Here is a 27,982-nt window from a genome sequence, read left to right as displayed (position 1 = left end):
TCCGCGAGATAGTGAGTATCTTTAATGGTTGCGGCAAAATCGTGAGTCACTTATTGTGTCTTTTTACGCCAATGGGATTTATATTGACCTTTTTTGTAAGGGAACGGTCCCATCCCTACCATGGTCTTGTTACTGTGTAACGTCAATCTATTGAGTCATGTGGGCCTGGTAACAATCTCGGTTGAATTGATCCATTGACATTCAGATTTGAAGGCAAGCACTACTTGGCTACCCAGGCTATGTATGTAAATTATATTATCAATTATCAATTATTTAAGATGGGGACGCCACTATGTGCGTATTTTAACCCAAATATGAGTGAAGGATGAGTGTAGGATGAGTGGCGCGATCTTGTAGTCTTGTTGGTGACTAAAGCCGACATGTTCCTTATACACAGCTGTTAATAGCCCATCCAGCTAATGGCAACTAAGGGACCTACATTTTATAGTGGAATCCGAACCACATTTTTTCCTCGTAATTTACGAATTGGTCTAATTATCAGGATAGTACTGCGGATAGTCGTAGTACTCACTAGTGCGGACGTTAATCCACACCAGGGAGCATCGCATCCACAGTGCATCCCTATAAATATCCACAATTCTCTGTTGCCCAATGTATATTAACATTAATATAATTAATAATCCACAATTAGGTGGTAGTTAAGTTGTGAAGACCTTTTGCAGTCTCAGAGACATTGTCATTGTCTTCCATCATGACACAATCACTACAAAATGATGAACATCTCTAGTGTTAGTCAGTTCTCAGATGATAGTGAGGTGCACTTTAGAAATTTACAGAAAATTACTGGAATACACTAATTTTTACTCATCATGCATTATATTTACTCAAAATCAAGAGTGCATCAATATCTGGGTGTGTCACATAGATGAAGAAGTAAAGAAGTAAAATCACAACTATGACTTAACTTACCATAGCTCAGTTCTCAAAACAGAACTCTTTTCTTAAAAATATAGCTCCGGTTTTAGCAACTTCAATATGTTTTGACAATAATGATTCGACGGCCTATTTGCTACTGCTTTAGACTTGTGTATTGCAGTTCTTTTTTAATTTATTTTTCAATGTACAAAGCACTAATCGTCCAGTCAGACGAGTATGAGGGAAGTGAGCTGCTTGAGTACCTTCGGCCAAGAGCAAGGGAATGAAATGAAGGTTTGCATCTTTGCATAGATACTTCCATCCAGATAATGATAGCATTGCATTATGTAATGTTAAAGTTAATGTATTATACATTGAGCAACAGAGAATTAGTTTTGAATTGCACTTTCAATGTTTTTGACTTTGTATTTGTAAGGGAACAAACTTTGTAGACTAACCACTGTCTTGTTACTATCTTAGATTGACCTACAGTATTGTTTAAAGGCATAATTAAGGATCCCAACTATAATAAGCAAAAATAAATATGCAACTTCTTAAACAAAACCACTCAACCATGTATTCACTCCATTGACCACCAAAGCAATACATTGGATAGTAGACATTGACATCGTTTCGATATGGATAGAGTCAAGTAAATTATTGAAATGTGTCTGAGCGAGTTGCATATTGTTTCAGCCGCAAGATGCCATCGTTGCTGGAGGCCATAGAACGCAAGTACGGCGATGACTGGGAATGTTGTGACAAGATCATGCCAGCCATCGCTATATTTGTCCCCCCTCCACGCGGCAGCCTGCCTTCACTTCTAGTGTTCAACGACTGCAGCATTGATTCTGCAGGAAACCCTGATATTCTGCAGGACAAGTGCAGCCGTGTGCAGGAACTGGACCTGGCTCAGAACAGTCTGACAGAATGGTCAGAGGTGAGCAGCAAACTATCAAAGCGTTTACTTGAGTAGATGTTTGTAAATTACCCTACACAAATTTCACCAGCTTGTGTTACATCATCAAAGGGGCCTTCCAATGTTATCACACTAACACTAACATTATTATTGTTTATATATTTAGTAATATTTACACAAATTTATTCGTACGTACCCAGATTGAGTGAAACAATGACGGACAAGTCGGGGCAAACACTTGTTGGCAGGAGTCTTTTTCTTTAATTTCTTTGACAGGGTATTGGAATTTGGGGCATTGGACAGCTGATGACAGGGGGAGAGGCAAAGAACACATTTTCTGTAAACCACCATGTTTATTGTCACATTATTCAATCGACTATGCTTCTCGCTCGACCCCACACCGTTAATCATTTACAACATTATAAACGTGTAACGGTGTGTAAATTAATATTCTGAAATATTTAGACGATAGCGTTTTTGTCTTAGTGTGTTAACCTTAGAAGACGAAGACACATTATGGCACACAAGCTGGCAAAACATGCATACAAAGTACTACTCATTAACAAAGGCAACAAGATAAAAGTAATCTACTTTATTACTTTACTCAAGTTCTTGAACCTGGAATAGCTAAATCAAATATCGACTCCTACACGATGAACACAAAAAAAGATGAAAGGCTTGCTCAGGTCTGACTAAATTCACACATGAGTTTCCCTTGTCACAAACTGATGCGGAACTCCTTTCCTAGGACTGGAATATTATCAAAAAGGCCACTGATGAACATTTGCTCTTTCACCGTAAAAGGGGTCAGTAAGGACTGACTCCTTTGGTAAGTTAACTAAAGGGACAGATAATTTCTCAGGGGTTCTGCAGGTTCATCAGACTGTAGATTAGTTTATTTTATAGAGAGATGCTTTTCAGGGGATTGCAAAAAGCCTTAGTTAAGCACATCAGACTGTCATTTGTGTTGTGCTACAAATAAACATACGATTGTAAAAAGAAATAAAAAAACTGTTTTATTCTCAAAACACAAAATAGACATATAGCAGTAAATATTAAAATTTTACAACAGCAAAACAAGACGAAAAATCTTTCATTAGATCATTTAAGTTAGAGGTTATCTTGCTCATATTGGTATATTTCTCGCTAACGTGAACTCTATACCCAAATTTGTTATCTGTTTTATAGATTGTATTTAAAAGGCCGTAGTGATGAAATTTATAGCTCACGTGAAAAATATCTAGTGACATAACAATGACAAAGAAGTTAAATTGTTGATATGAAATTCTTGTACATAAATCAAAAACTTTACATTTCATGCTTCATTATTAATTCATTTTCCGTTAATGTTTTTTGTGAAAATGTTGGTAGTTTTTATTGTTTAAAATGGATATTACTTTCTGTTGTTGTATGCTTTCCTGCTTTACCATCCTAGTGTTGTAGAGGCTAGTATAAACGCCCCTTTTTCTCACCCCTCAAACCACTAATCCTGACTTGAGAATAGACAAACTGGTAAAACCGTGTTTTCCCCTGTCAGATCCTGTGCATTCTGAGGCACATGCCCCAGCTGAAGTTTGCCAACCTCAGTTTCAACCTTCTCTCAGAGAGTATTCAAGGCAAGGTCTGTGATAACTTCCCTCTGTTGACCAATCTCGTACTGAACAACACACAAGTGGACTGGCCTAGCGTTAGACATCTACTCAATGTATTGCCAAGGTATGTGTTAGTGGAGTTATATCCAGATTAGTACCAGAATAGTATCTTATTTTCTTATATATATTCTTACGTATGTTCAATAAAAGGTGTAATCATTAAAAACACTTAAGTTTAAATTTAAGGGGATAGAGTTCTGCTAGCTTACCAAAGAAAATTAGGGTCCATGGCAGGGTTGCCACCCGTCCCGATTCTGTCGGTACAGTCCCGATTTTGGTTCCTTATGCCCATATTTAAGACTATGTTAATCAAGGGGGAGGGGGCCATGTCCCGATTTTTCCCTAACCTAGGGTGGCAATCCTGGTCCAGTTGGTAATAGATACACAATAACAGTTACAACATAACACTGATAATTTGTGCTGTTGTTTTGTGTGATCTAGGGCTTTCTCCATATTTGTCTTCAACCTAATCTCTTATAAAGTCCAGTATTATGACCAAATATCAGTGCCATGTTTTGTGACTTTTAATTTCGTAACATAGCCTCTGGACTCGGATTTTCTTAAATAAGCTAGCCGAACTCTCTCCCCTTTTCTAAACAAATCCTTATCAGCCTTTGGCTTTCCTTTAAAGTACAAGCTTACAATATGACCTTAGTGTTAGTTCCATTCATAACCATTTTCAAAGCTCAATGATTGGCGTTTAGCCTACAGATCTAGTATAATCTAACATCATGATTATTTTCATTGGGATTGTGTCAACTTTCCTCGACCTTCATGAAGGTGCTAAAGTACATTTTACTTATTTCTGAAACCTTATTGTTTTTATAGTTGACATTTGACTAAATGATATTGCCGGCGCTGATATTTTGTAGGACAGCTAATGTCTTTGAAAATAACATTAAAATACCCCCGCCGCAGCAAACCTGCAGACTAAGCGAATTTCCATTTCCCTAAATGGATTTACACTAAAATGTCTCCTTAAAAATATCACATTTATTCCCTATTTAAATAGAATCAGTTTAAAACATACTTAGGTTTGCTGCAACAGGGAGCGTAAAAGTGTTTTTTTATGTAAAATGTTAATAGTTAGTAAGAAATAAAAACATTTTCCAAATTTGGGCAAAATATGTTTATAAACAAGCAAACTACAACAGTTTACTTATTCTCCATAAGAATAACATGGGAATTTTAAATTTACAATTTTTTGGAATTTTCTCCGTAACCATTAGGCGCATTATAACGCTTCAATATACTAAATTATTTGTTTTTTTAAGCTCTACAAAATAGTTTCGAAAGAAATTGCAAAATTTTATGTTTTTTGGGTCAAAAATGGGAAAAACCCATTTTTACCCCATAAAAGCCCCCATAAACCCCCGTTCCCATGGTCCGATCATGCTGGTTCGCGAACTCGTTCGAATAAACGTAGGTTTACACGTTTGTACCAAATTTCATCAAAATCGGATCATTTTTGCTCGAGTTATCGTGCTAACGGACACATATATATATAAATATATATATATATATATATATAAATATATATATATATATATGAATTTGAACGGATGGTGTTTTTGACCTCTAGGGACCTCAAAACGAAAAAAAAAATCGGTCCCGGGTCCAGGTCTTACCGTGAGTACTACGGTAATAGCTTATTCCCTATATGGGAAATTCGCTAAAAATAGCTCATGGACACTCCATGCTGCACTGTGAGTGTGGAATTGGGGATCTATGGTTTCCATTGAGTATTAAAAGTTGAAATATATACATCGCAGGTGATTACTTCCATGTTTAAGGTTCTAATTTTAGACACAGTCCAAGACTGCACAGAAACAACAGTGAAGTGATTTGTGTTGTGAGATCTCATTCACAATTCATGTTTGTTTCAATGATGGTTCAGACTCTATTTCTGGAGTCGGGTGTGATCATAGGAGGTCACAGTGTTTAGAGTTACTGTTAGTGTTTGGAGAAACATTCCATAAACATTCAACTTTGAAGCAGCTCCATGTCCAGTATTATGTAAGATAACTATTACGTATTTACAGAAATATATATCTTAATTAAAAAAAACTTGGTTTTTCTTTTCCGACTACGTTTGGCTCTTCTATACCAAAAATTTGAATAAAATTGAGGTCTCAATTTTAAGGTATGCACGCACAGATTTGCCATCAAGCATCAGCATATAATTATCTATAGTATCACTCGGTTTATTCGTAAACAAAAATTTGCTCCCCATGTATTTCTTATGGGAGTTAAATTTGGTTTCTCTTTGCCGAGTTCGTTTGGGTCTTCTACCCGACCGATTAACATGATGAGGTCTCAAATTGAAGGTATGCACGCACAGATTTGCCATCAAGCATCGGCGTGTATTTATCTATAATCCCACTCAGGTTGTACGTAAATGAAATTTTCTCCCCATGTATTTCTATGGGAGTTAAATTTGGTTTCTCTTTGCCGAGTTCGTTTGACTCTTCTACCCGACCGATTTTCATGATTGAGGTCTCAAATTGAAGGTATGCAAGCAAAAATTTGCTATCAAGCGTCGGCATATTTTTATATATAATCCCATTCGGCTTATACGTAAACGAAATTTGCTCCCCATGCATTTCTTACAAGAGTTAAATTTAGTTTTTCTTTTCCGTGTTCATTTGGCTCTTCTACCTGATCGATTTTCATGATTGAGGTCTCAAATTGAAGTCATGCACGCAAAGATTTCACATCAAGCATCGGCATATACTTACTTACCTACTGTATTACTCGACAAAAAATTATTAGTATAATTTTCAAATTCTTACATCAATTTAAGATGTATTTTACCAATTATAATTATATAATCCTATATATTTTGGTCTAAGAGCTTTTAGTGAAATATCGGCTTTTATGTAAGCGATTAAGATACTGTATTACTCAATCAAAAATCATAAAAATTTGATTTTTTCTCGGATATTATATTTATTTTAACGCTGCGGAGCAGCATGGGTCCTCTAGTATATATTAATCTTGTAAATTGAAATATAATTTCTTTCTCTAAAATTGATTTATTTTTACAGCTTAGAAGAACTTCATTTAAGTCTGAATAACTTCATCAAAGTGGAGATTGACGATGACCTCTCAGATGAACCCTCTGTCAGGCATCAAAATGTGAAGAAACTTCATTTCACAGGTATATTAAGTATTTAATATTTGACTGTCACTTGCTGTTATGAAAAAATTATTGACCATTGGTTTTTATTGTTTTTCTATGCCATTTTTGAATTACGTGCTTTTATACCAGGTATTATTCAATTGTGATGATTATTTTTTTGTGGACTCGCCTTTCTTTTTATCTTGTTATATCAAGGCTTATCATATAAGATTAAACACATTCACACGTACATCACACGCAATCGCCCTGATAATCAAGTCCGATGTTTTGCGGAACCTAAAAACGTCCCGCTTCTTCAGGATTTCCATTTAGAATGTGGATCGTACACATGAACTCATAACCACGACTGCTGGGACAGTTTATGAAGAAGGATAGGCAGGAGTAGGAATAGGGCCACTGTTTATTGTAGATAATACATTCAAGTTCCTGACCTTGTCTCTTAGTTCTAGTTATTCTTTAACAAATTTTAAATAAACAGTGCTAACATCCTATTGATGGTTGAGAAAATGGCTTGTCTTCAATTACCATGAATAATGACTTTGCCAGAGGAAACAGATGCTATTTCATTGATATCTGCACATCATGTTCTGATCTCATAAAAATGATAATTAATCCCAATTTGCAAATTATTAGAATAGAATTTGGAGTAATGCATACACATAGGCCTACTTATGGTCAGCCTCATGCACAAATTGACATTCGTTCAACTTTCACTATTATAAGGCCAGCACTTGATGCCACAAAAGATTAAATCACTGAAACAAGACTTGAACCAAACTTCCATTTCCTATGGTTGCTTGTTTGATTCAAAGACAACATCTGATCCAATATTTGTATTTCGTTACAGGCAACCCAGTTTCAGAGTGGTGTGAGATCTGCAAGTTAGGCAGAGCCTTCCCAAACCTGGAGATGTTGGTAGTCGCTGATTGTCCTCTGGCTTCACTAGACCCCAGCAGTCCGTGTTCCTCTCCCGAGCGCAACGTTTACTCTCGGTCAGAGAGCGAGTGTGAAGGCAGCCCGAGACGCAACTCACCACACGACAGCTTTCGACAACTGCGGCTACTCAACCTAAACGGAACACTTATCCACTCGTGGGAAGACGTTGAGAGGCTAGGCAGGTTTCCAGCGTTACATTGTCTGCGGATACAAGGGTGCCCGCTGTTTGATGTGAGTGAATTTGGAAAAATCTTGACCTTTTGTTGAACCCTTTTCATACTATGAAACCAAAAATGGTAATTAGCTTAAATTGGAACGGTGTAATGTTGGGTTTTTGGGTGTGTATGCAATAAGGGACCTGAGAATACTTAGTTATGTAAGAATTTATTTTTATTGAAAAGAGTATTTTCCATTTTCCCCATGAAATAAACCACTCTTCCATCATGAGTAACACGACAAAACCTTTAATAAAAAAATGGGTTAAAACTGTTCCTGACATGAACTGCAGACCAAGGCGACATGTCTAGAACTATTACGCAAAGGTGTTTTGAGTGTTTCATTGCGGTAAAGTATAAAATTTAATGAGTGGTCTTTAAATCAGTTCTGGAGTTCAATTCATGATAAGTACACGTGCCTCTGGCATACGTTTATGGGAGAGGACTACTTTATTTATCAATAGCTCTTGTAGAGGTGATGAGTAGGTAGACCTTTGAATCAGGTATTTTGCTACTTCTTAGTGCTTGTAAAAGGGTTTTAATCTCTGTAATAAGTTACTTCGACACTACCTATCACAAGAGTACAGGGCCGCGTTAAGGGTAAGTGGAGCCCTAAGCAAACCCAAAAGCAGCGCCCCCTTTTTTCCTAGTGCGGGCGGGCGGTGGTTAGGGGGCAACCGGTGAGCGCCCCTAAACCTCCGGCCCCCCTGGGCATATGCCTGCAAGAGTATCAAAAGCCTACCAAACTGTTCAATAAATTACTCTCTGTTGACTACCGTATGTTTAGTTTTGTAACTTTTTTTACGCATGTGTATTGTATTTTAGGAATACACAGAACACGAGAGGAGACAGTTGTTGATTGCCCGACTGCCAAACATCACAACACTGAATGGTGGAGGACAAATACAGCATCAGGAGAGAGAGGATGCGGAAAGAGCTTTCATCAGATACTACATGGACAAGCCTGAGAGCGATCGTCCTGAAAGGTAAACCACAGTCACCAGTCTTACAAGAATGGAAATAATTTAACTGTTTGGTTTTGGACCCAGTAGGATGGTTATAAGAAGTTCTTTAAGGTAAGAACAGTTTTCTCACAGAGAAGTAACGTACAGAGGAAACTTGCTTATTACACTGTGCTCTCTCAACTCTAGTATGTTGTGTTGGAAATATACTTGTGACGGAGTGGTGAACACTGTGAAGAAATTCTTATCACACAGGACACAGGGTCTTCCTCCACCATGAGGGTCTTAGTAAATGAGGAGCTTATCTTGTTTTTACCAATTTATAAATAGTTTTCTATAATTTCCCTTGTGAATTTTATTGTCATAATTGCTGAGCATAATCTTTCAAACTGTGTTTTTCTGTGTAGGACCATATCTAAGCTTTCAAGCTAAGGCCATTGACTATACACAGAAAAGACTTCCCATGTTATGTAAAAATTGGATGCGAAGAAAATACATATAATTCAGAACTCTCTTATCCGAGGGCACTAACTAGTGTATTGGGCTAAATACCAATTAAAATCAATGACTATCATAGAAAAAAGCTGATTGATGTATCACTTGACAAAGAATATTGCCATTAGTTGTTAGACCATCTCAACATGTCGCAGAGAGCGATAAACTTGTTGTTTGGCTTGCAATTTTTACACATGGGAAGCTTATTCTGCGTATAGTCAATGCTAAGGCTTATTACGGTTGTAAACGTCAAAACAAAGCAATTTTGAAATATTTTGACAACCATTGTTAGAGAACCCCCCTCCAGATCTCAATTTTAATTTATTTTACCAAATGATTTTTGATAAAAATTACCCGAATGATTGTATTTGCAGGTACTCAGATTTGGTTGCTATTCATGGAAAGCTGGAACCTCTAGTCAACATAGACTTGTCACCTGAGAGAAGAGTGAAAGTCAGTGTCACTTGTGGCCAAAACACAGAACTGAGGAGCATAAACGTCTACCAGACTGTTCAGGTAAACAATGGATGGTGTAGTAACCAAATAATGAATTACGAGTATTGACTGTAAATTATGGTCTCCATCAAGCTCCTCTATCAACCAAAAACAAGTTAGTTCAATTCTGAGACCAGTGTTCTTACTTCTTAGTTCTATTACTAATCTTCTGGATGGCTCTTCTCCCTATGAGATGATTAGTCTTGTCATGGTATTAAAAAAAAAAAAAAAAACTATTGTGAAAGAAAATTTACGCTAGGAAAACAATGGTCTGTGATTATATTTCTGTGGAATCAGTCTTAAACCGCTATTGAAGTTAATTAAATCCTACCATTTGGCTTTGTGAATGGAGTAAAGTATATGGACGAAGAAAATGTGTACAAGAGGTAGAGGTAGTTTGGAGGTGGTATCAAAATGTTTGCACAGTGTTCCCCCTGCCTGGTGTAGGCTGACTTTTATCAGTTTCCTTTGTAGCAGTAAACAAAGCTTGAGAAATTTTGCATTTGAATCACGGTGTTGCTGAACAAGGGACGCTGTCAAACTAATATGCTACACCCTTACAAAACTATCAAGAACTACAGAAAGCTCTGGAAGTCTAAAACACAAAGGTCATCAAGCAAAGTTTCCTCAAATTCAATACAGTAGAACCTCTTTAATCTGAACCCCCGTAGTCCGAACGTTCACTAATCCGAACGCCATTGCTGTACTCTATACACCGTACAGTAGTTCTTTATTGTATACTGTATTTATTGGTATAAGCACCGTAATTGTTTCTATTGTATTGTACATTACTGTTTATTCACTATGTTTCCTACTGTACTAAATAAATACTGTATTTAACTTTATAAACCATTTTTCACTTTTTCTGTAACAATTACGATCCATTTTAGCCATTTTGTTATGTACAAACAACAATATATTCTGTAATCCAAACTATTCAATAGTCCGAACTACCCCCTGTCCTAATTAGTTCGGATTAAAGAGGTTCTACTGTAAATGTTTCAATAGAAACTTATGATCACCCACTTTGGGCCTGTTTTGCAGACATTTATGACTTTCTACAAACTCCCTTACTTTTCCCAATTTTCTATGTCAAATACTTTTCAGCATACACATCTATCAACTGACAAAATTAATCAATAGATATGATTATCTATTGATTAATATTGTCAGTTGATCCCCCCCCCCCAAAGCCATGTTCTAGTTATGCCACTGTGATCAGTGGCATAACTAGAACATGGCTTTGGGGGGGGGGGGGATGGATGAGCTCAAAGTCTGTACTCATGTGGGGGGTCTGGGGTGTTTGACTAACCCCAAGTAAAAAGGGGGGCCCGGGTCCAGTCACAGTTACACAGAACGTGCGACGTGCCGGAACAGATGTGTGTGTGAATCGACCTTAAAACATGCGCAATACATACTCCTAACATGCTATACTGAACCCTCCCTTCTTGTCTGGAAATTTAGTTATAGGATCTGTGATCACGGGAGACCCCATGAGTTCGGGAGATGGGTCAATATTTTGCTGCAATAGCCATAGACGATGGTGACTTTTTCCATTACTGTGGGTTTGGTCTAGGATTTTACCGCAGTTCAGAAGACGATGATGATGTCCACATGACTATCGGAAATGGTCATCATATTACCGAGATAACATAGTCACCGATTGGCGATGGCACGGTCAGATTAAGCGAGGAGTCAGGCTAGCCAAGGCTAAATTACTGAGGTTATATTATATATTTTTCGCCAAGCAAATCATTATTTCCTAAAAGTATATTTGCTCTGGAAAAAACTTCATAAAGATACTAATTGTCAACAGATAGAGGTCAGCCAAAATGTGGCTGTGGATTACAGCAAAATCTATTAATAAGTTGCTACTAAAAACAGAACCGAGTGGCTTACACTAACCCAACCTCATGTAATGTTGTTTTACTAACAAACCTTCTTTTGCAGGAGTTGAAGCAGAAACTGGAGCCGTTTGCCAAGATCCCTGTAGCCAAGATGCGTCTGTTCTACGTAGACCAAGACATGGCCTCTCTTGGACCAGAGGAAATGAAGTTCCCTAACAAACAGATCTACAGCTACAACATTTGTTCTGGAGATGAACTCATCATCGACTCCAAGATCTGAGCTGCAGCGTGGCCGCCGACAGCTCACGAGCCGTGATAGCGAACATCTCGCAGCTTTCGTCACCACTCATGTGATATCGGACAGTCACTAACACACTAACCTTGTCCATCTTGTTATTAAAGTATTTAAGCCTGTCCTCACAATAAGGATAGTTTTTCATCTTGTAGATTGTTGAGGTTAGTTTTTAAAGAGGAGGTTAATGTTTCAGTGATGGAATTTCTGTACTGAAATACGTTGGGTAGTCTTTAGTTCACACCAATAAAATCAGTGATTGCTCTGATAAGACAGTTGTTGGTGATACTTTTCACTTTCGTTGAACAGACACTTTATATTCTCATACCCACCATTATTCATTCTTAAGAGCATTTGAAAGATATTACGAGGAAAGATTAAATTTCTTTGGCATTTATAGTTTGGATTTATCCATGTTCTTGCTCTGTTATCGATTTAATTCATTAATGGTAAAGTCACAACCTAGTTATTAGCACATTGAGAATATATTTGAGAATGTAATCGGTGTCAAATAAGTTCAGCGCCTTTAATGTATAGTTATGTGCATGTTAAGATAAATTTGTGTTTACATAATCTAAAACATATCACTTATCCTGGGCTTTGAGTCATTGTTTAACGATGAATAGTGCTTTATTAGTTTAACATTAATTTCTGGTTAGTTAAAATAGTCAATTTGATCTGTGATAAAAAGGTCTAAAAACTTCTTTTTCCTACGGGGACGAATGGAAAGAACTTTCTTATACTTATTATCTTGTGTTATTATCTTATCTTGTACTTTAATTTTAACCCACTATTTTTAATGCAGCTGGCAGTTTTAGAAAAGATGATTTAGTTTTTACTTTGAGTTACTTGAAACACCATTTACTTCAATATACTTGAGCAAATTGTGTTTTAGTTGTACCATATCTTTATTACCTGCACAAATATTTCTTAATAAAATGGTGATGGGAAGGGGTCTCTTTTTGTTGACTGGCTTAATTATTTTGTGCCATTTATATTTCTGGTAAAAACTTTAAAATCTAGGGGGTATTATTTTGTGCTGAACTTAAACCATTTTTATGAGGCAAACATTTACATTCACGTAAAGACAATTTTAAAGTCTATAAAATAAAAGTAACAAAAACTCACTAAAACTATATGAATAAAGGGATATTTTCAACTTACAATTAAGTAACTAAGGGGTTAAAACGTTTGATCTTAATCCTCTATTAGTTTATTTTGCTTGTTATTTTTTTTCTATTTGAAAGCATTTGATTGAATCACTAGTGGGTAACAATTGCCCTGATATGTTGTGATAGTCTATAGTTGTGATGTAATGTATTTCATTCATGATACTTAAAACAGTGTGGATTGTTGAATATTAGATGTACTTGTAAATGTAGTATAAGCTAGAAACTAAAACCTTGTTATGATTTGTAAATTTATTTTGATATAAAACAGTCGTAAGGATCTAATGATTATACAGACTCAAATTCCCAACGATTTAAGGCAGGAGTTGTTCAATAAAAAAATAGAACTGAGAAGAAAACTTCTCTTTATGTCTTTTTGGGACTTAGTTTTACCCATGAACTTGTGAAATAAACATTTCCATCATAAGTTTGATGTTTGTTTGTTTTCCTCAAATGTCTAAGTTCATAAGGAGGAATTATATTCCTTAACACTGACCAGCATGTCCGTGATTGCAGAGGGCCCTTCGCCCAAGGAAGCCTCGCAGGGTCCCTGCTTAGCATACATCAAATGTTTATTACATTTTCCAAACTGGAATAGCTAACAACTGTTTATTTATTTCTGTAAATATGAAAGATTTATACGAAGTACTCTGTATTGTAAGTTTCTAGCGATGTGCGGTGTCATGTGTTTAGCAGACAACTACAAACACAAAGCGATACTCTATCAAATCAGCTGATTACTCAGTAGGGTGCGCAAAAAAAATGGGAAAAGAACACAAAGAAACCAGAAACTGTTCAGTATGTGTGTGTCGATTCTAAATACCACTGTTACTGAAAGGTTGGGATTAAACGCACATCGGTAACGAATACCATTATCAAGATTTGATACCGATACCCGACAGTGGATAGGAAACATTTAAATGTGAAAATCTAAGAGGGAATTCGACTACCAAAATCAGAATTTTCTGCTAAATGTTGTCGCATTTAAAAAAAAAAAAAAAACAGTAAAAGAAATGTCAGTGACGTATATGCTTGTGTCAACTTACAAAACATGGTGTGTTTCAAGCTAGCGCATGATAAATGGTTGGCTAGTCTGTTTTCTAGTAAGTTGTGCCGGAAATATACTTGTGACGAGCTAGGAAGAGCCTGAGCGGTAAGAACTGTGCGGAAATTCCTATCACACAGGGCACAGGGTGTTCCTCCGCAGTGGGTGGTGTAGTACAGAAGAGCGAGGGGGCGGTATTGGACCTTTTTTGCCCTAGATACTAGCGATTTGTGCTTGACACTATGTAAGTGTTTCCTCTGAACCTTACTTTCTCTGTGGATGGACACAACACTAGGAATTTACAATTCACACGTAATTAATTCCCACCAAGGCCCAAAGACAAAAAAACATACAAGGAATCTTTTGGCACAACAGTAGTGAAAAGCTTGCAAACTGTGGAATCAAAATACTCCATCCATCACAGTGCTGAGTGTTGGCCATCACAAAGGGAGGAAGTATTGTATACCTCTTGTTGTGCTTCAGAATCAGAACCTTTCCAGGGCATATTATTCATATTAATAGTGGTTACAAGTCTTCAGCAAACCCAAACCCAAGTTCTTGATAATTTTTATAATATGGGTGCTCAGAGAGAAGATCAGAAGGGCTTGATAAGCTTAGCCTTCCAGCCCTAGCCTAATAACGATTTCCCCTATAGAAATGTACCGTACGCATGATATCGAGTGTTAATACTTCTTTTTACTGGAGAGGTGAGACAAGCCACTTTTATGTGAGTGCATTCCGCTTGGTGAAAACATTATAGACATGTAGACCTGCAACTGTTTAGGACCTTTGAGGGTTATCAGAACCACAATAATCATCGTGGAAGGTTTTTATGTTACTTATAGGTACATAAAACTTTCCACTTAAGTTATGAGAGATCTGACAGTACAATTGGAAAATTAGGTTGAAGTGTATAAACCTATGAAAGGAGATACAGCGGGAATTTTTTCTGGCCGAAAATACTATGTAGGTGGTTTCAGAGTGAGCAGTCCGAAGCTCCCTGGTAGAAGGAAAGTAAGTTAATATTGTATTGTTAGGTTGTCTCTTAACTTGATTGGTTACATGTTTAACTTAAATTTTTGTGAGCAAAGCCACAACGGGTTAAGCTTCTTGCTTCTTATATGTTTCCACAATCTATTTACAAGTTACAACCTTACCAAAAATTTTGCATTTTTAATCTAGCTTTTGTTAGTTAGGGGGCCATTGCCCACTATCTCCTGGGGCGGCCATAATATAACGTTAATTGTTTTCCAAATTTCTTCTTTTAATATTTTATATTGTAGAGTCCATTCTTTTAGCAATTTTAAGTTTTAACCTCTCTTATACTTGCCCTAAAGCGATGTTTACACAAGGCCAGTAGAGTAGGCAGGCATGTTATATGCCTCTATTGTATTTCATGTTGCCTGAGGCAGGTAACCTGCCCTAACTTATGTGGTTTTCCCATAAAAAACCCATTAAACGACAGAAATCAGATTTTCAAATAAACAGATCGACCGATTTGCATTAAAATGTTAGTATTTTATTTTGATCCTTAAAATGCCACAAAAAAATGTTACAACTCTAATTGCTGTAAAAATTATGGTTCAAAATTTATTTAAACTTTTGGGATTTTTCCCATAAAATATCATAGTTATTCCCGCCGCTCACTCATGATAAAGATTGTTGACAAGCTAATGGGAGAAAGTATGTGTCAGATTGCTGATACCGTTTATTGTTATTAAGAAACAACATAGTGCATTGAGCTTCTAATTGTGTGCACCAACGATCATTGTCAAATTATGTCCCTGGCCCAAAAGTAAAACATAAATGGATCTGTCGAAGCCAGTGGTGATTTGGTTATTTATGATCCATACAGTTTCTGTTATAATTTTTGTCCTGTGCACTACTATCAACATTTTATTTTTAGCAAAATCCCCATGTAGGGAATATTAGCGAATTTCCCATATAGAAAACCAGCTATGGTCAGTATTTTTTGTTTTGATGTCCCCAGAGGCCAAAAACACAATCAGCTCATATTCAGTGTGTTACTTCCTTACTCTAATGGAAACGTGAGTACTTCTGTTTACTGTAGATATGAAACAAATAACAAATGTAACAAGTAGCTTACATTGCTACTGGAGGATATGTATTTTTTATTTGGGTGATATCGGTTAAATTGGACGTTCCGACCCATCCCGACCTCCCTCCCAACAAGTCCACAACTGAGATGGACCTCACAGGGTATTTGTTATGTAGGAGAATTGTAATAAATGTAGGCCGACTCGAGTTTAAACAAGATCAAACAATAAATGGCTGAGAAATCAATATTTCTGTCACAAAATAAGGCGAATCCCTGCAAGGCCTTTTTTGCCTGGTCTGTACAATCAACATAATTATAATTTCTCAGCTATTTATTATTTGATCTTGTGGTACTTAATGTAATTTCATAGGGAATTTTAAGTGCTAAATAATAATATTTCATTATAATAGGGCATAAAGTGACTCTTTTAAACCCGAGCTCAAGTTTGAGGATTGAGGCGAAGCTGAGGTTAGAAAATGAGCGAAGAAACTTTTTGCCCGTGTGATGAACTATATTAATTTTTGTCATATTGCACATTTTTGAACAAACTATGTTACAAAACATAAATACAGTAGTTTTAATTTAAAGATGACACCTCTCAAACCTACTTCTTACTTGTTTTCAATTAAATTTGTTAATGGAAACAAGCCGCTGTTTTAGTAAGGGATTCATTCGTTTTGTCTATAACGATTGTATATTACAGTAGTGTATATTATACCATCTGAACTATTTACAATAAAGGCAACAATAATTTACAATCGATACTTACTTTTGATACAAACTTGTTTATAAGCAAAAATTACATCTGAGTTCACTACAGCTGATTTTTACTCCCTAGGGGCTAAAAAACTAAAAAAAATGGTGTAAAAATGCTAGTAGACGCAATGCATGCATTAAAACGGCTGTTTTTGCTGCAGTACGACAAAAAAGTGTTCTTGGAATTTTTTTCATGAAATCAGCTGTGTTTAGTATAAGAGTTTAAGCCATTAACATTTAAAATGGCCACCAATTTGAAACCCAAAATATTTGTAAATATTGTTAGGGGGAGTTTATGAAAAAATTAAAAATCTTTAATTATTAGCCAAAAATATTTAAACTTTTTCTGGATATTGCATGTAACCATAGAAACAAAAAATGGGTTGGCATTTTTTTCACCCCCTATGGTGGAGGGGGGGGGGGGTGATTTTTCACGTTTTACAAGAGTTTACTAGATAATGTACGGATTAAAACCCATAAAGGATAATTGATAACTTTTGGTTTCTAAGTGTTTCGTAAAGTATGCTCTATGGTCTGTAGGATGGGTTTTGTTGAATGCAACAATTAATGGTCCTATAAAATTTTTAATGTTTTAAGTAGGTTTTTTTGTGTCAAATTAAAAAAAAAATATTATTGAAATATTTTCTTTTAGGATTTCTTTCAAATCCATCCTACAGATAATAGAATTTAATAAGCAAAATAATCAAAAAAATCATCTCTCTATCTCTGCTAGAAGCGGAGGTATGCAATATCTAGGGTAACAAAAAACAAATTTCGGGAATCCACAAAATCAGCTTTGACCTTAGTAAGCAGCTTTTTTCTCAAGAGGGATTTAAAGTGGCCGAGTAATCTGAATACAAATCTGCCTAGTTATGTGCAATTTGAAATCAATCCTCATTGTCATAACTACAAATTGCAACCCTAATGTGCTGACATTTGAAGTGATGAATGCAACATTATATATTAGGGCAACAAGTTGTGAAATATTACAAGTTCGTTAGTTTATGAGAAGGGAGGGGGGGGGGGACTTTCTGTACTAAAATATTACTCCGTCTTTTCAAAAATGTACAAAGTGGCCCTTGAAGGAAATAGGTTGAAATTCCCTTGCTTTAATTCGCTGTCCAGCTAATTAATGTTTCCACATACGATAATAGTAGTTCAATTATCCAACAGAACAATCATTTGTAGTTTCAACTGATGGTTCTACAAGCGAGGTCACGGTAAAGTGGCATGCCACCCACTGAAGCCGCAGTAAACCAAGATGGTATAGTGCCTTATTGCAATTACCCAGTAAGAGGCTAAGGAAGGCCTTAGGCCAGTGGCCAGTGTGGGTTATGAGTGTCGTAAAGTGATTGTGATTCTATGGCCTTAGGCCTCAGGCTGTAGTTTGCAACATGCCTGGTGATGCTCTTCCACTACTCGGGGCCGTTTGTATGAATGGGTCCAGTCCATTGAGTTAGAAGTGCAATGGGAGGATTTATATTTATATGTCCTCTCGAATCTTTGAGCCAAAGTTCTTTTCTAGTATGAGATTGTTTGTTACGTAGATTTTCTCTGCGATGCACACGAGCTGAGAAAAAAAGGCTTTACAGAAACATGCTAGCCTATTGAAATATATATTATTAAGTTATTATTCAGTGTTTTACATAAATTTTATTATATTTTTGTAGGGCTCTTAGTGTCCTCATTCTTTATGGAGATAAAAAGCCTATTTAATCCGTTCTCTTTATTATTTTCTTTTACAATTTAGATTCTGGCCAACCGTAAACAAAAAAATTAAAAATACAAGAATGGGAAACATTGAATCGGATGTTCAATGCGGCACCAACCCACATAACATAGACAAAAACACATGGCCAGCGAGTATGCATATTACCAGTACAAACTGCCGGGGGGTCCTTCTCAAGTTGGGACTTGCTTGGATGGAGGTTAGGACGAGTAATTTCAACAACATTCTCCCAAATAATTACCGTAAAACATTACACAATTAACCAAATATAAGACCCTTCTAGAGCCAAGTGCCGTCGAGAGTGAAATAAGGCGGGAACGATGAGGAGTTTTGGCGCGAGACTCGTCTTAATAAGCATTACGTTACACAAACAAAATCAGGCACCTCATTACGAGGTTGATCTGAACTGAACTGGAACTGGAACTGGAACTGGTGTGTTCATGCAAAAAATGCTAAAATGTGATTTGTGTTTAAAATTAATAGATTGCAAAATGACAAAGATGAATACTGTAATTTTAAAGGAATGTGTGGTGAAAATATGTCGTTAAATAATTTATAGGGTGACACTTAAGCTCAAAGATTGGGAAGCTACTTGGTCTAGAAGAAGATTGCGGGACGTTGGTCCCTGAGTTCTCGGGTTCAAATCCCGCCAAGACGATCATCAATGGATTTATCTGAGTATGAATACCGCAATCTCTAGGTCTAGCCTTAATGTAACTTTCATGCATGATCAAACCCCCTCAGCTCCTGGACTACTAATTTAATTTACCTCTTAGTCAAACATGCTTACAAAATGTATTCGAAGAATAGGTTTTTATATTTTCCTTCAGGTTTTAATAAATAAAAAAAAAATGGTTGTTAACCTATTCCTTACAAGTGTAAAAAAAATAAATACCACTGATCAATATGTCATTTTTGAATACATTATTTTTCGAATACTGTTTATATAACTTCCATTTAGTTTGATAACAGAAAGCATTGATCCTGTTACTTTCGGTCGTCTAACCGCCCAACAAATCAACATTGACTCCGCATCATACAAAATGTAGGCGCATTGTTATTCCGGCTTTAGAGGTTTGAAGAATTAAGTAAAAAAAAAATATTAAGTAGTAAACCAATGCAATACAGTATAACTACATTTAAGATATAAACTAAAAGTATTTTATTGAGTATTATTAAGAGTTTGGTCTTAACTCGAATTAGTTATTTTTAAATTAAACATGCTTTGTTTTACCTACTTCTTGCAGTTGATCTAAAGCCAAATCATGAACCATTACATTTATAAGTATATTATACGTTTTTAATGAAACCTATCATTTTTTGGACATGTATTTTATATCAATTATGAATATATTAGTTTTATTTCTACGTATTGGTAAAATAAAAGTGTAAACATTACAGATCAGAAAGCAAAAGAACATTTCTTTGATGAGATCTTCATCACAAATCAAACAAAACATTAATGGTCACTAGTATTAAATTTTTATATATAAAAAGAAAGATACAAATTCACAAACTAATCCCAAAATAGCAAATGAGAAATGACGATCTCAAATGATCACATACTTCATTAGATGTAGAAAAAAAACAATGAAATGCATGTACCAGCATGACAATGATCACTTTCTTATTTCTTTCAATATTATTGAAAATATCTTTCTTGCGATTGACGAAGCATTTGATGATTTTGACTGGTATACTTGAAAAAAAAACCTTTAATTCATCAACATTCGATTATAATTCGGTCGAATGTTTCTTGAGCTACGAACATATATACAATTTAATAACTTGTGACGTATTCAGCAATTCAGTGTATTGCTAGTGTGAAACTGTACAAATTGTGGGGAGAAAACCTAGTTCAAAGTTGTTTCAACCAACTTATAAAATCAAACCAGGTTAGAATCTCGTTAGTTGCAGCTTGGAGGGTTTTCTAGTCGAGTTATTTTAATCGTAAACTCAAAATCACCCAGTAGTCTCGCCAAGATCTCATTTTGTCTGGTAATGACTCACAGGGCGGGTAACCGGGGAGACCACCTCTTATAATCCGCCATCAACAGTTAAACATCTGTTTAGCAGCCATAAAAGTTTAGATCTGCTAATGAGTGAGCCGACTTCTCAAATTTACACCTACGAGCCCTGATGGCATCTTTATAACATCATATGGCTTGTAAGCGGGTTTAATAGTGATGTTAAATCGACATTTTTACACATAAGAGATTAGCCTAGAGCTATCTCGTCTCGTCGTGTTCTGATCTCGTTTAGCTTTATTTCCTTTATTGATTGGTTGAGGGGCATACAGCCTCGGGTTTAGAAGATGTACATTGCTAATAATTACGATTGGGGTTTTATCGCAGTATTTGATATTCATTTACTGGAGGTAGGCCCTTACAATCCAAAAGCGGGACTTGTAAGAAAGCGTTTATAATCAGTACTTCAATGTCAAATTATAACTCGGACAAGAATAGACCATTCTTAGGTTCGAACCTGGAACCTTCCGTTTTGATCCGCTCATCTACCCAGGCTAGCACTAAAAAAAGGTTTAGAGATGCTTGTTCATATCAACCCTAATCCTCCTAATAAAATTGGCCTTAATTATCTTCAACCAAAATTATTATAATCTACTGTCTGCAGTTTTAATTTATTTTGTAGAACTACTATGTTACTTCCAATTATTAGTTTCTTCTAGATTTCAATCATATCACTTTTAGAATTTATTGTAATATACAACAATCGACAACTTTCTACATTCAGTAGTTCATCATTAAAATGATTACGCGATGGAAGTTCTAGGTGAAATATTTCGATGATTGCGGGCTAAGCATATTTTCTTTCACCTCAACAAAGCTAATCAATCAAAATGACAAATAACACGAGCTGTAGAAGCTAAAAATCTGACTGTCATGACGGGTTAATCAGTGAACAATACACAGGCGACGAGCAGACGAACAGGTGTTGTGGGAGAATCATTATAACACCATACACCATACACCATACACCATACACCATACACCATACACCACACACCATACCATACACCATACACCATAGGTTTTACTAGGCTATATCACCGGATTGTTCTCCACACTACACCAGGCTAGGTATAAAGGTCGTGGCATAACAACCAATACTATATTATAGTGTTGTGGAATTAGTTGATTATGCAGACGTATATTTGACGTAGGTTTATTGTATATAATTGTCATCAAGAACTATTTATGTGTTTTTTGTGACTGATGACGTCACTGTATCATAAAGACCTTTGTTTTAATTGAAGTTCCTTTACTCACAAATCACAAGTACATTCTTTGTATAGTAATGATCGTTCAAACAACCATAAAATATAGGATAGCCTGTTATTCTTTCAGCTATCGTAAAGTAAAAAAATGTGTATTTTTTGTAAAAACGCCTTCCAAACAATATACTATTATGAGGCCTTGGTAAAAAGAAATATAAACGCTTATAATGTACTCGTAATTCACAGGAATGTATAAGAAATATATCCATTTTACCACGCGGTTATTACTTACATCAATCTATCCGTGCATTATATAAACTTGTAATCAAAAACATGTCTGTAATTTGTTCTGTTGAATTTTGGGCTTCTTATCAGCTGTCTTGTATATTTTACTTGTTTGTTGTGATAACTTTGCAGCTCTCTAGTGAACTCTCTAAGGAAACTCGGCGAACAGATTACAAGAGGTCAATACAAGCCTAATTTAGTAGTGAATTTTAAAGCCCTGTTTTGGAGTAAAGTTGTTGGACCACCCACCATCTCGCACCATCATCATTAGCAGTTAATAGATAGGTTCTAGTAATGGATCTTTGACAATATTTAGGACCCCATCCCACTCCGTGTTCAACTGGGAGTGGATAAGGACTATTTCGGCCACTTCTCGCATATCTCCCAAAGTGGAAGTACTTCAGACCTTGAAATGCTCTTAGACATTATTGTAACTTAGTAATCATAGAGAAGAGTAAGAATATTAAGAGTTAGAAATTAAATCTTAAGAATCTATTAATTTAGCAAATAACCCTTTTTGTAAGTTTCACACTTTTAATGTTTTAACGTACAATTAGTTTGGAAACTCATTATTTATCGTTGCCTATCTATATACTTATAAAAGTCAACTTGAATTATGAATTAAAATTCCTTATCTTCAAATTAAAGATGTATGTGGTATCTACCTCGAATATTAGAACAGAATCAGTATGGATTGTAAATCCAAACAAATTATGTCACTGGCCCGAAATTCAACAAACTTTTATCAATATTTAAATGAACTGTGAAACCATTTCTTACAGCTATTAATATAGACATTCTGCCATTTGTTTATGTTATAATCCATACAGTTTCTGTTCTAATATTAGTGATATCTAGAAAATAAACTCACCACTTACTATCGATAATCAATTTGATCTATTGTCACCATAATCGGATAACTTCGGCCGCTTAGAAAACGACCTGCGCGCTAATGCTAAACCAATGCTGGAGGAGGTCGCTTTCTAAGCGGCCGAACTTATCCGATTATGGTGACAATAGATCAAATTGATTATCGATAGTTAGCGGTGAGTTTATTTTCTAGATATCAGTAATATTAGAACAGAAACTGTATGGATTATAACATAAACAAATGGCAGAATGCCTATATTAATAGCTGTAAGAGCTGGTTTCACAGTTCATTTAAATATTGATAAAAGTTTGTTGAATTTCGGGCCAGTGACATGATTTGTTTGGATTTACAATCCATACCGATTCTGTTCTAATATTCGTGGTAGATACCACATACATCTTTAATTTGTCTGCTCGTGTAAGTAACGTAGCTAAATAGTGCAAAGTTATGGTTTTCAATTCAGTACTCGGAGTCGTACAGTAGTCCAGCGGAACGTTAACACCACGAGCCACCAGCCAGGAGCAGTGCGCAATATACGTCGTGCACCGCGCATCACTAAACAGCACTGCGCATGCGCGGATGATCCCTTACTTTATTCGTCCTCGACACGAGACCCAAGCACTACTGAGGGATTATATTCATGCAATGATTCATGCACACTCACCTTATAAGAAGACAGCGGCACAATCAAGTGCATAAGTTGTTGTGACTTTAGAATGTATCTTTCCATATTCAGTCAAACTGCCGGTCGGGTACGATTTGATGGCTTTCGATCCTTTCAAGTTTTGAAAATTGTGTGACACAAAAGTTTCTGGATCCATAAATACTTGGCGCTTTGGTAATAAATTATTCTGGTTTGTACAAAGCCGTAGTTGTGTCAAGATACTTTGTGTGAAGGGTTGTGTTAAATTACAAACAACTTATTCATGTTTAAAATCCTACAGGACTGTGACGTTGGTGAACCTTGTTTTACAGAAAAGCCTCTGGGAAAGAACGCAGCCAATATGTCTTGTTGGGCAATAAGTTGTGAATATGTGCATGGTAAGTTTTTGCTGTGTTGCTGTTCAACGGAAAAGAAGCCACCAGAACCTTTTTTTAAGAGATATACAAATTAACATATTCCCACTTATCGGTTCTAGATGCCAGATTGTTTGGACATTTTCTGATTTTTTTTTATTTTCTCATTTAAGTGAACGTTTTAATTTAAAAAATATAACCGGGAAACATATCCAGGACAGGGAAATCTATAACGTAACTATATCTCTCTTCGTTCATTGTATCTCTCTCACCCTTATTATATATATATAGATTTTTACACATTTTTGAATTTAATAATATGGTTTTACTACCCTTTCAGCCCAAACAACATTTTACCAATTCGTTTTACACGAATGATCTATATACAGTTTTGGGTACTTTGGTATTATACCGACCACACCTAATAATTATAACCTAACCTAACCTAAGCGTGGGCTATGTTTTAGGTTAGGTTAGGTTGGGAAGATTTTGTTAGTTAAACTGATTAAAATCTTATTTGGAAGTCTATTTATCGGTGTGGTATAACACCAAAGTGCCTAGTTTTACATTGATTTCTTAGAACTTTTAACCAACAATCACATCATTTTTGAGTCAATCCATATACATGGCTATCATTTAGTAATCTTTTAAGACGCAGTGCAAGAAAGTTACAACAGCAATTTTGCAAATGTTCTGTATTGCTTTGCTAACTAGTGTTGACGTATGCTAAGCTGTACTGTACGTATTGCATGCAATCTCTCCCCATCGGATATTGCGTTTGCAATCAACTCCAATAATCTTTGCCATTGATTCAGCTTCGTTGATTGGGGAATGTTGAGGTGCAATGTTCATAACTCCCATTCTCAAGTTTACTATCGATGGAAGACTTAGTGATCCATAGAGAAAGGAATCAGACAAATATTCATGGCGTCCTAAAATTCAATTTAAAAGCACTTTTGTTGATTTATTTGAATTTGTTTGTGTTTAAAAACAAAATAATTGCAAGGAAATACTAGTGATCAATGGGGAGTCAAGGTATTAGCAATTTTGAACAAGATATAACAAGAGTGAGGGTGTCTGTGTTTATTTTGTAGTTTTATGTGGTATGGAGGAGTTTTATAAATAAATCTTTCTATACTAAAAGCAATAAAAACTTTAGATGAACATACTTTTTGCTTAAATTCATCCTTTCCGAAAATTTCACATTAAAAGGACGGCCAATCTCGTATCACAATTTCGAGAGTTGTATGTACAAATGTCATAAAAGAAGTATCGTAAAAATGTTATAACGGGGCTCGTCTGAAAATTTAAGGCTTGGATCAAAAAGTAAAGGAATATTTCATCACCAGGGCCTAAAATGAATCTTTTCGACATGAGCTTTAATGACGGGGTTAATGTCGAGGTTTGTAAATTAGCAAGAATATAAAATACACTTTTGACCCGTGTGATGAATAACATTTTTCCCTACACTGGGTCTTTCTTTAAGCTAAGTAACACACAAAAATAGAGTTGGTACAGACCAATTTAATAACCATTCAAACATACTTTATTTATTAAGATATTATTTTCATAGGCAAAACCATTTGACGAATTTTAAGGTCTGTAAAAATTTACAGCTCAACTCTAACTGATTAATTTTTTCACTAGAGAAGAACGCAGCTTCTGTAGACCCCCAAAGTGGTGAAAGCGTCATATAACATATAACATATTTCTGGCATGTTTAAGCTCCTTAAACTACATAATTTAACCTAAAACTAGTAATTAGTCTTAAACCTCCCTTTAAAACATGGCCCGGAAAATCTATGTAGATTATAAAGTAATCAGCCAATATGCAGACGTCAAGGGTCATCCCGAAACCTCGAACCGGCGTTTAAACTGAGCTAGAAATGAAAATTAATCGTGTGCTCTTCAGTAATTGAATCTTCCAGTTGATTTCCATAATGCGGCCAGAAAGCGGCACCCGACCACCCGGGCAGCTGTTTATAAACACTTGTCCGTCCCTAAATAGAATATTTATGAGTCGCGCCGTCAGTATGTGATCTGACTGATGGACTACAGTAATTGAGCGAATTTATGTAAACAGGTGTTGAATTACAATCAGACCGTGATCGAAATTAATCCGCGCTAGATGCACAAAAACATGCACAAGTAGGAGTCTTGAGCTTGGTGGACGGAGAAATATAATTAGCCAATTTTGTGTGTATGAAGAAATGGCAATGTAAAATGAATTTAAACCCCACCGATGATTGCATCGTGTTAATCCTTGGCAATGAGGTACTACAGTGGTAAGAATTAAGTAATCCAAATCGTAGTAGATCCAGTAGTGGCTGTTAAATATTAGTAGAGATTAACCATACTTCTTTTAATGTACCAAACATCAATAGTAATAGCTAATGTTGTTTATGGAGGAGGATAGAATAAAATTATCAAACAGATTAAAACACGATTATATACTGTCTACTTTTTAAGACATTCACGCAAGAGATTTTGTTATATAAGCAAGGAGAGGTAAATTATTTAAAAAAATAAATACATGTTTTATCGATTTGAAATTGAGGACATTTTCGATGATGCATGAAGCAATCCTGTTTTTGTACATTATTTTTTAACTAAATCATGTGCATTTTTTGTATCTGCTTCCACGCTTTCATATAAAATACGATGTCCAGAGTTCAAGCTTATGATTTCAGAGACAAGAAAAACAAGTGGATGTTTGGTAAAGTAAAGAGCAAGGATGGACAGTTAATTTACGTTCTTGAAATGGATGATGGATCTATATGGAGGCGGCATATCAACCACATGTTACCTTCTAAATTTAAGGGGGAGGATTGATGTGTCCATTCCAAATGTACTGGCTTATACTATATTTGTTAATTTACATATGTTCTGTTCAGTTGTTATTGTTTATATGATGATTGTGATTAAATAAAGAAAACTTGAGTTACTGCATTAAAATGTTACATTACTAAAATATCTATAGAATCTTCAATTACGCTCATTTTCTTTCAGGATTTGACTATACAGTTGAATTTAGAGGAACAGAAAAACACGGCAATGCAGACTTTTTGTCGAGATTTCCACATGAAAAGTCGCTACCAAACTCAATTGATGATTATTCTGTCTTTCAAATCAACCAATTAGAAACACTCCCAGTTACAAAACAACAGATTGCAGATGAATCACTGAAGGAAGAACACCTTAAAACCATCATTCAACATTTAGAAGAAGGAAAGAGCCTTGAGAATCTTGGATACAATGATTATGAATTTACATTACAAGACGGATGTTTATTTAATTATTAAAGGTAATAGAGTTCTCAGCTCTGATCCTGCATTGTGATTTCTCGTACAGTAAAACTTACATTATAAAATATAAATGCCTGTTTCACTAAATGGATTTCCCTAGCTCATAATAAGCTATACAGTTTTACACAAAGTAACAACAAACCCTCGCCACAACCATATCTATAATATAAGTACATAAAAGCGCTTTAACATGTAACTAGAGACCCGCGTCGAGCATATCATTGTGTTTACCTACGACCCACGGACAAAGGTGAAGTTTGTAAATACTCGGGGTTAAACACTAGTAGAGGTGATATATCCTGTGCCGAGATCACTATCATCGGACATTAACACTAACACAGGACTACGCCCCCTGTAGGCAGAGCACCTCGTGGATATGGCTAAATATGGTTGTAAAATTGTGCGAGACTACAGTTGGTATGCTATGGGGGGATGAGAGTAAGCTTTAATGTGTAGAATGAAGTGGATGAAGATCTGGCTGGTTAAGTACTACACAGTTATTTTACTAGTATTGACTTTTGTAGACTTTAGTACGCTGAAGTTGATATTTGATCGTTATGGATCATGTGTCGCGAATACATTTGTGTCCATAATATTTTCTAGTTCTATCAGTTTTGTTTGGTTAGAAGTCTACTTTTGCGACAGAAATCTTCATTTTATTTTCATCGATGCAGTCTGTC

The 27,982-nt window shown here is 35.7% G+C and overlaps 1 protein-coding gene across 3 annotated transcripts in view; it reads left to right on the top strand.

Annotated features, from left to right (window-relative positions):
• Positions 1 to 13,427, top strand: part of LOC128985475 (tubulin-specific chaperone cofactor E-like protein) — an 83,345-nt gene extending 69,918 nt beyond the window's left edge. For all 3 annotated transcript variants that reach the window (XM_054404990.1, XM_054404988.1, XM_054404989.1), the window contains 7 exons: positions 1,573 to 1,816; positions 3,333 to 3,511; positions 6,495 to 6,607; positions 7,437 to 7,756; positions 8,566 to 8,726; positions 9,572 to 9,713; positions 11,643 to 13,427. In XM_054404990.1, coding sequence (XP_054260965.1) covers positions 1,580 to 1,816; positions 3,333 to 3,511; positions 6,495 to 6,607; positions 7,437 to 7,756; positions 8,566 to 8,726; positions 9,572 to 9,713; positions 11,643 to 11,819 — 1,329 coding nt within the window. In that variant the 5' untranslated portion in view covers positions 1,573 to 1,579 and the 3' untranslated portion in view covers positions 11,820 to 13,427. The remainder of the gene's footprint in view (positions 1 to 1,572; positions 1,817 to 3,332; positions 3,512 to 6,494; positions 6,608 to 7,436; positions 7,757 to 8,565; positions 8,727 to 9,571; positions 9,714 to 11,642) is intronic.
• The last annotated feature ends 14,555 nt before the right edge of the window (positions 13,428 to 27,982 follow it).

This window comes from Macrosteles quadrilineatus, unplaced genomic scaffold (assembly GCF_028750875.1).
Source record: "Macrosteles quadrilineatus isolate MER2022 unplaced genomic scaffold, UCM_ALF_1.0 Scaffold_2__2_contigs__length_208266976, whole genome shotgun sequence".
NCBI classification, from domain to species: Eukaryota; Metazoa; Arthropoda; class Insecta; order Hemiptera; family Cicadellidae; genus Macrosteles; species Macrosteles quadrilineatus.
This window is presented reverse-complemented; position numbering and strand designations above follow the sequence as displayed.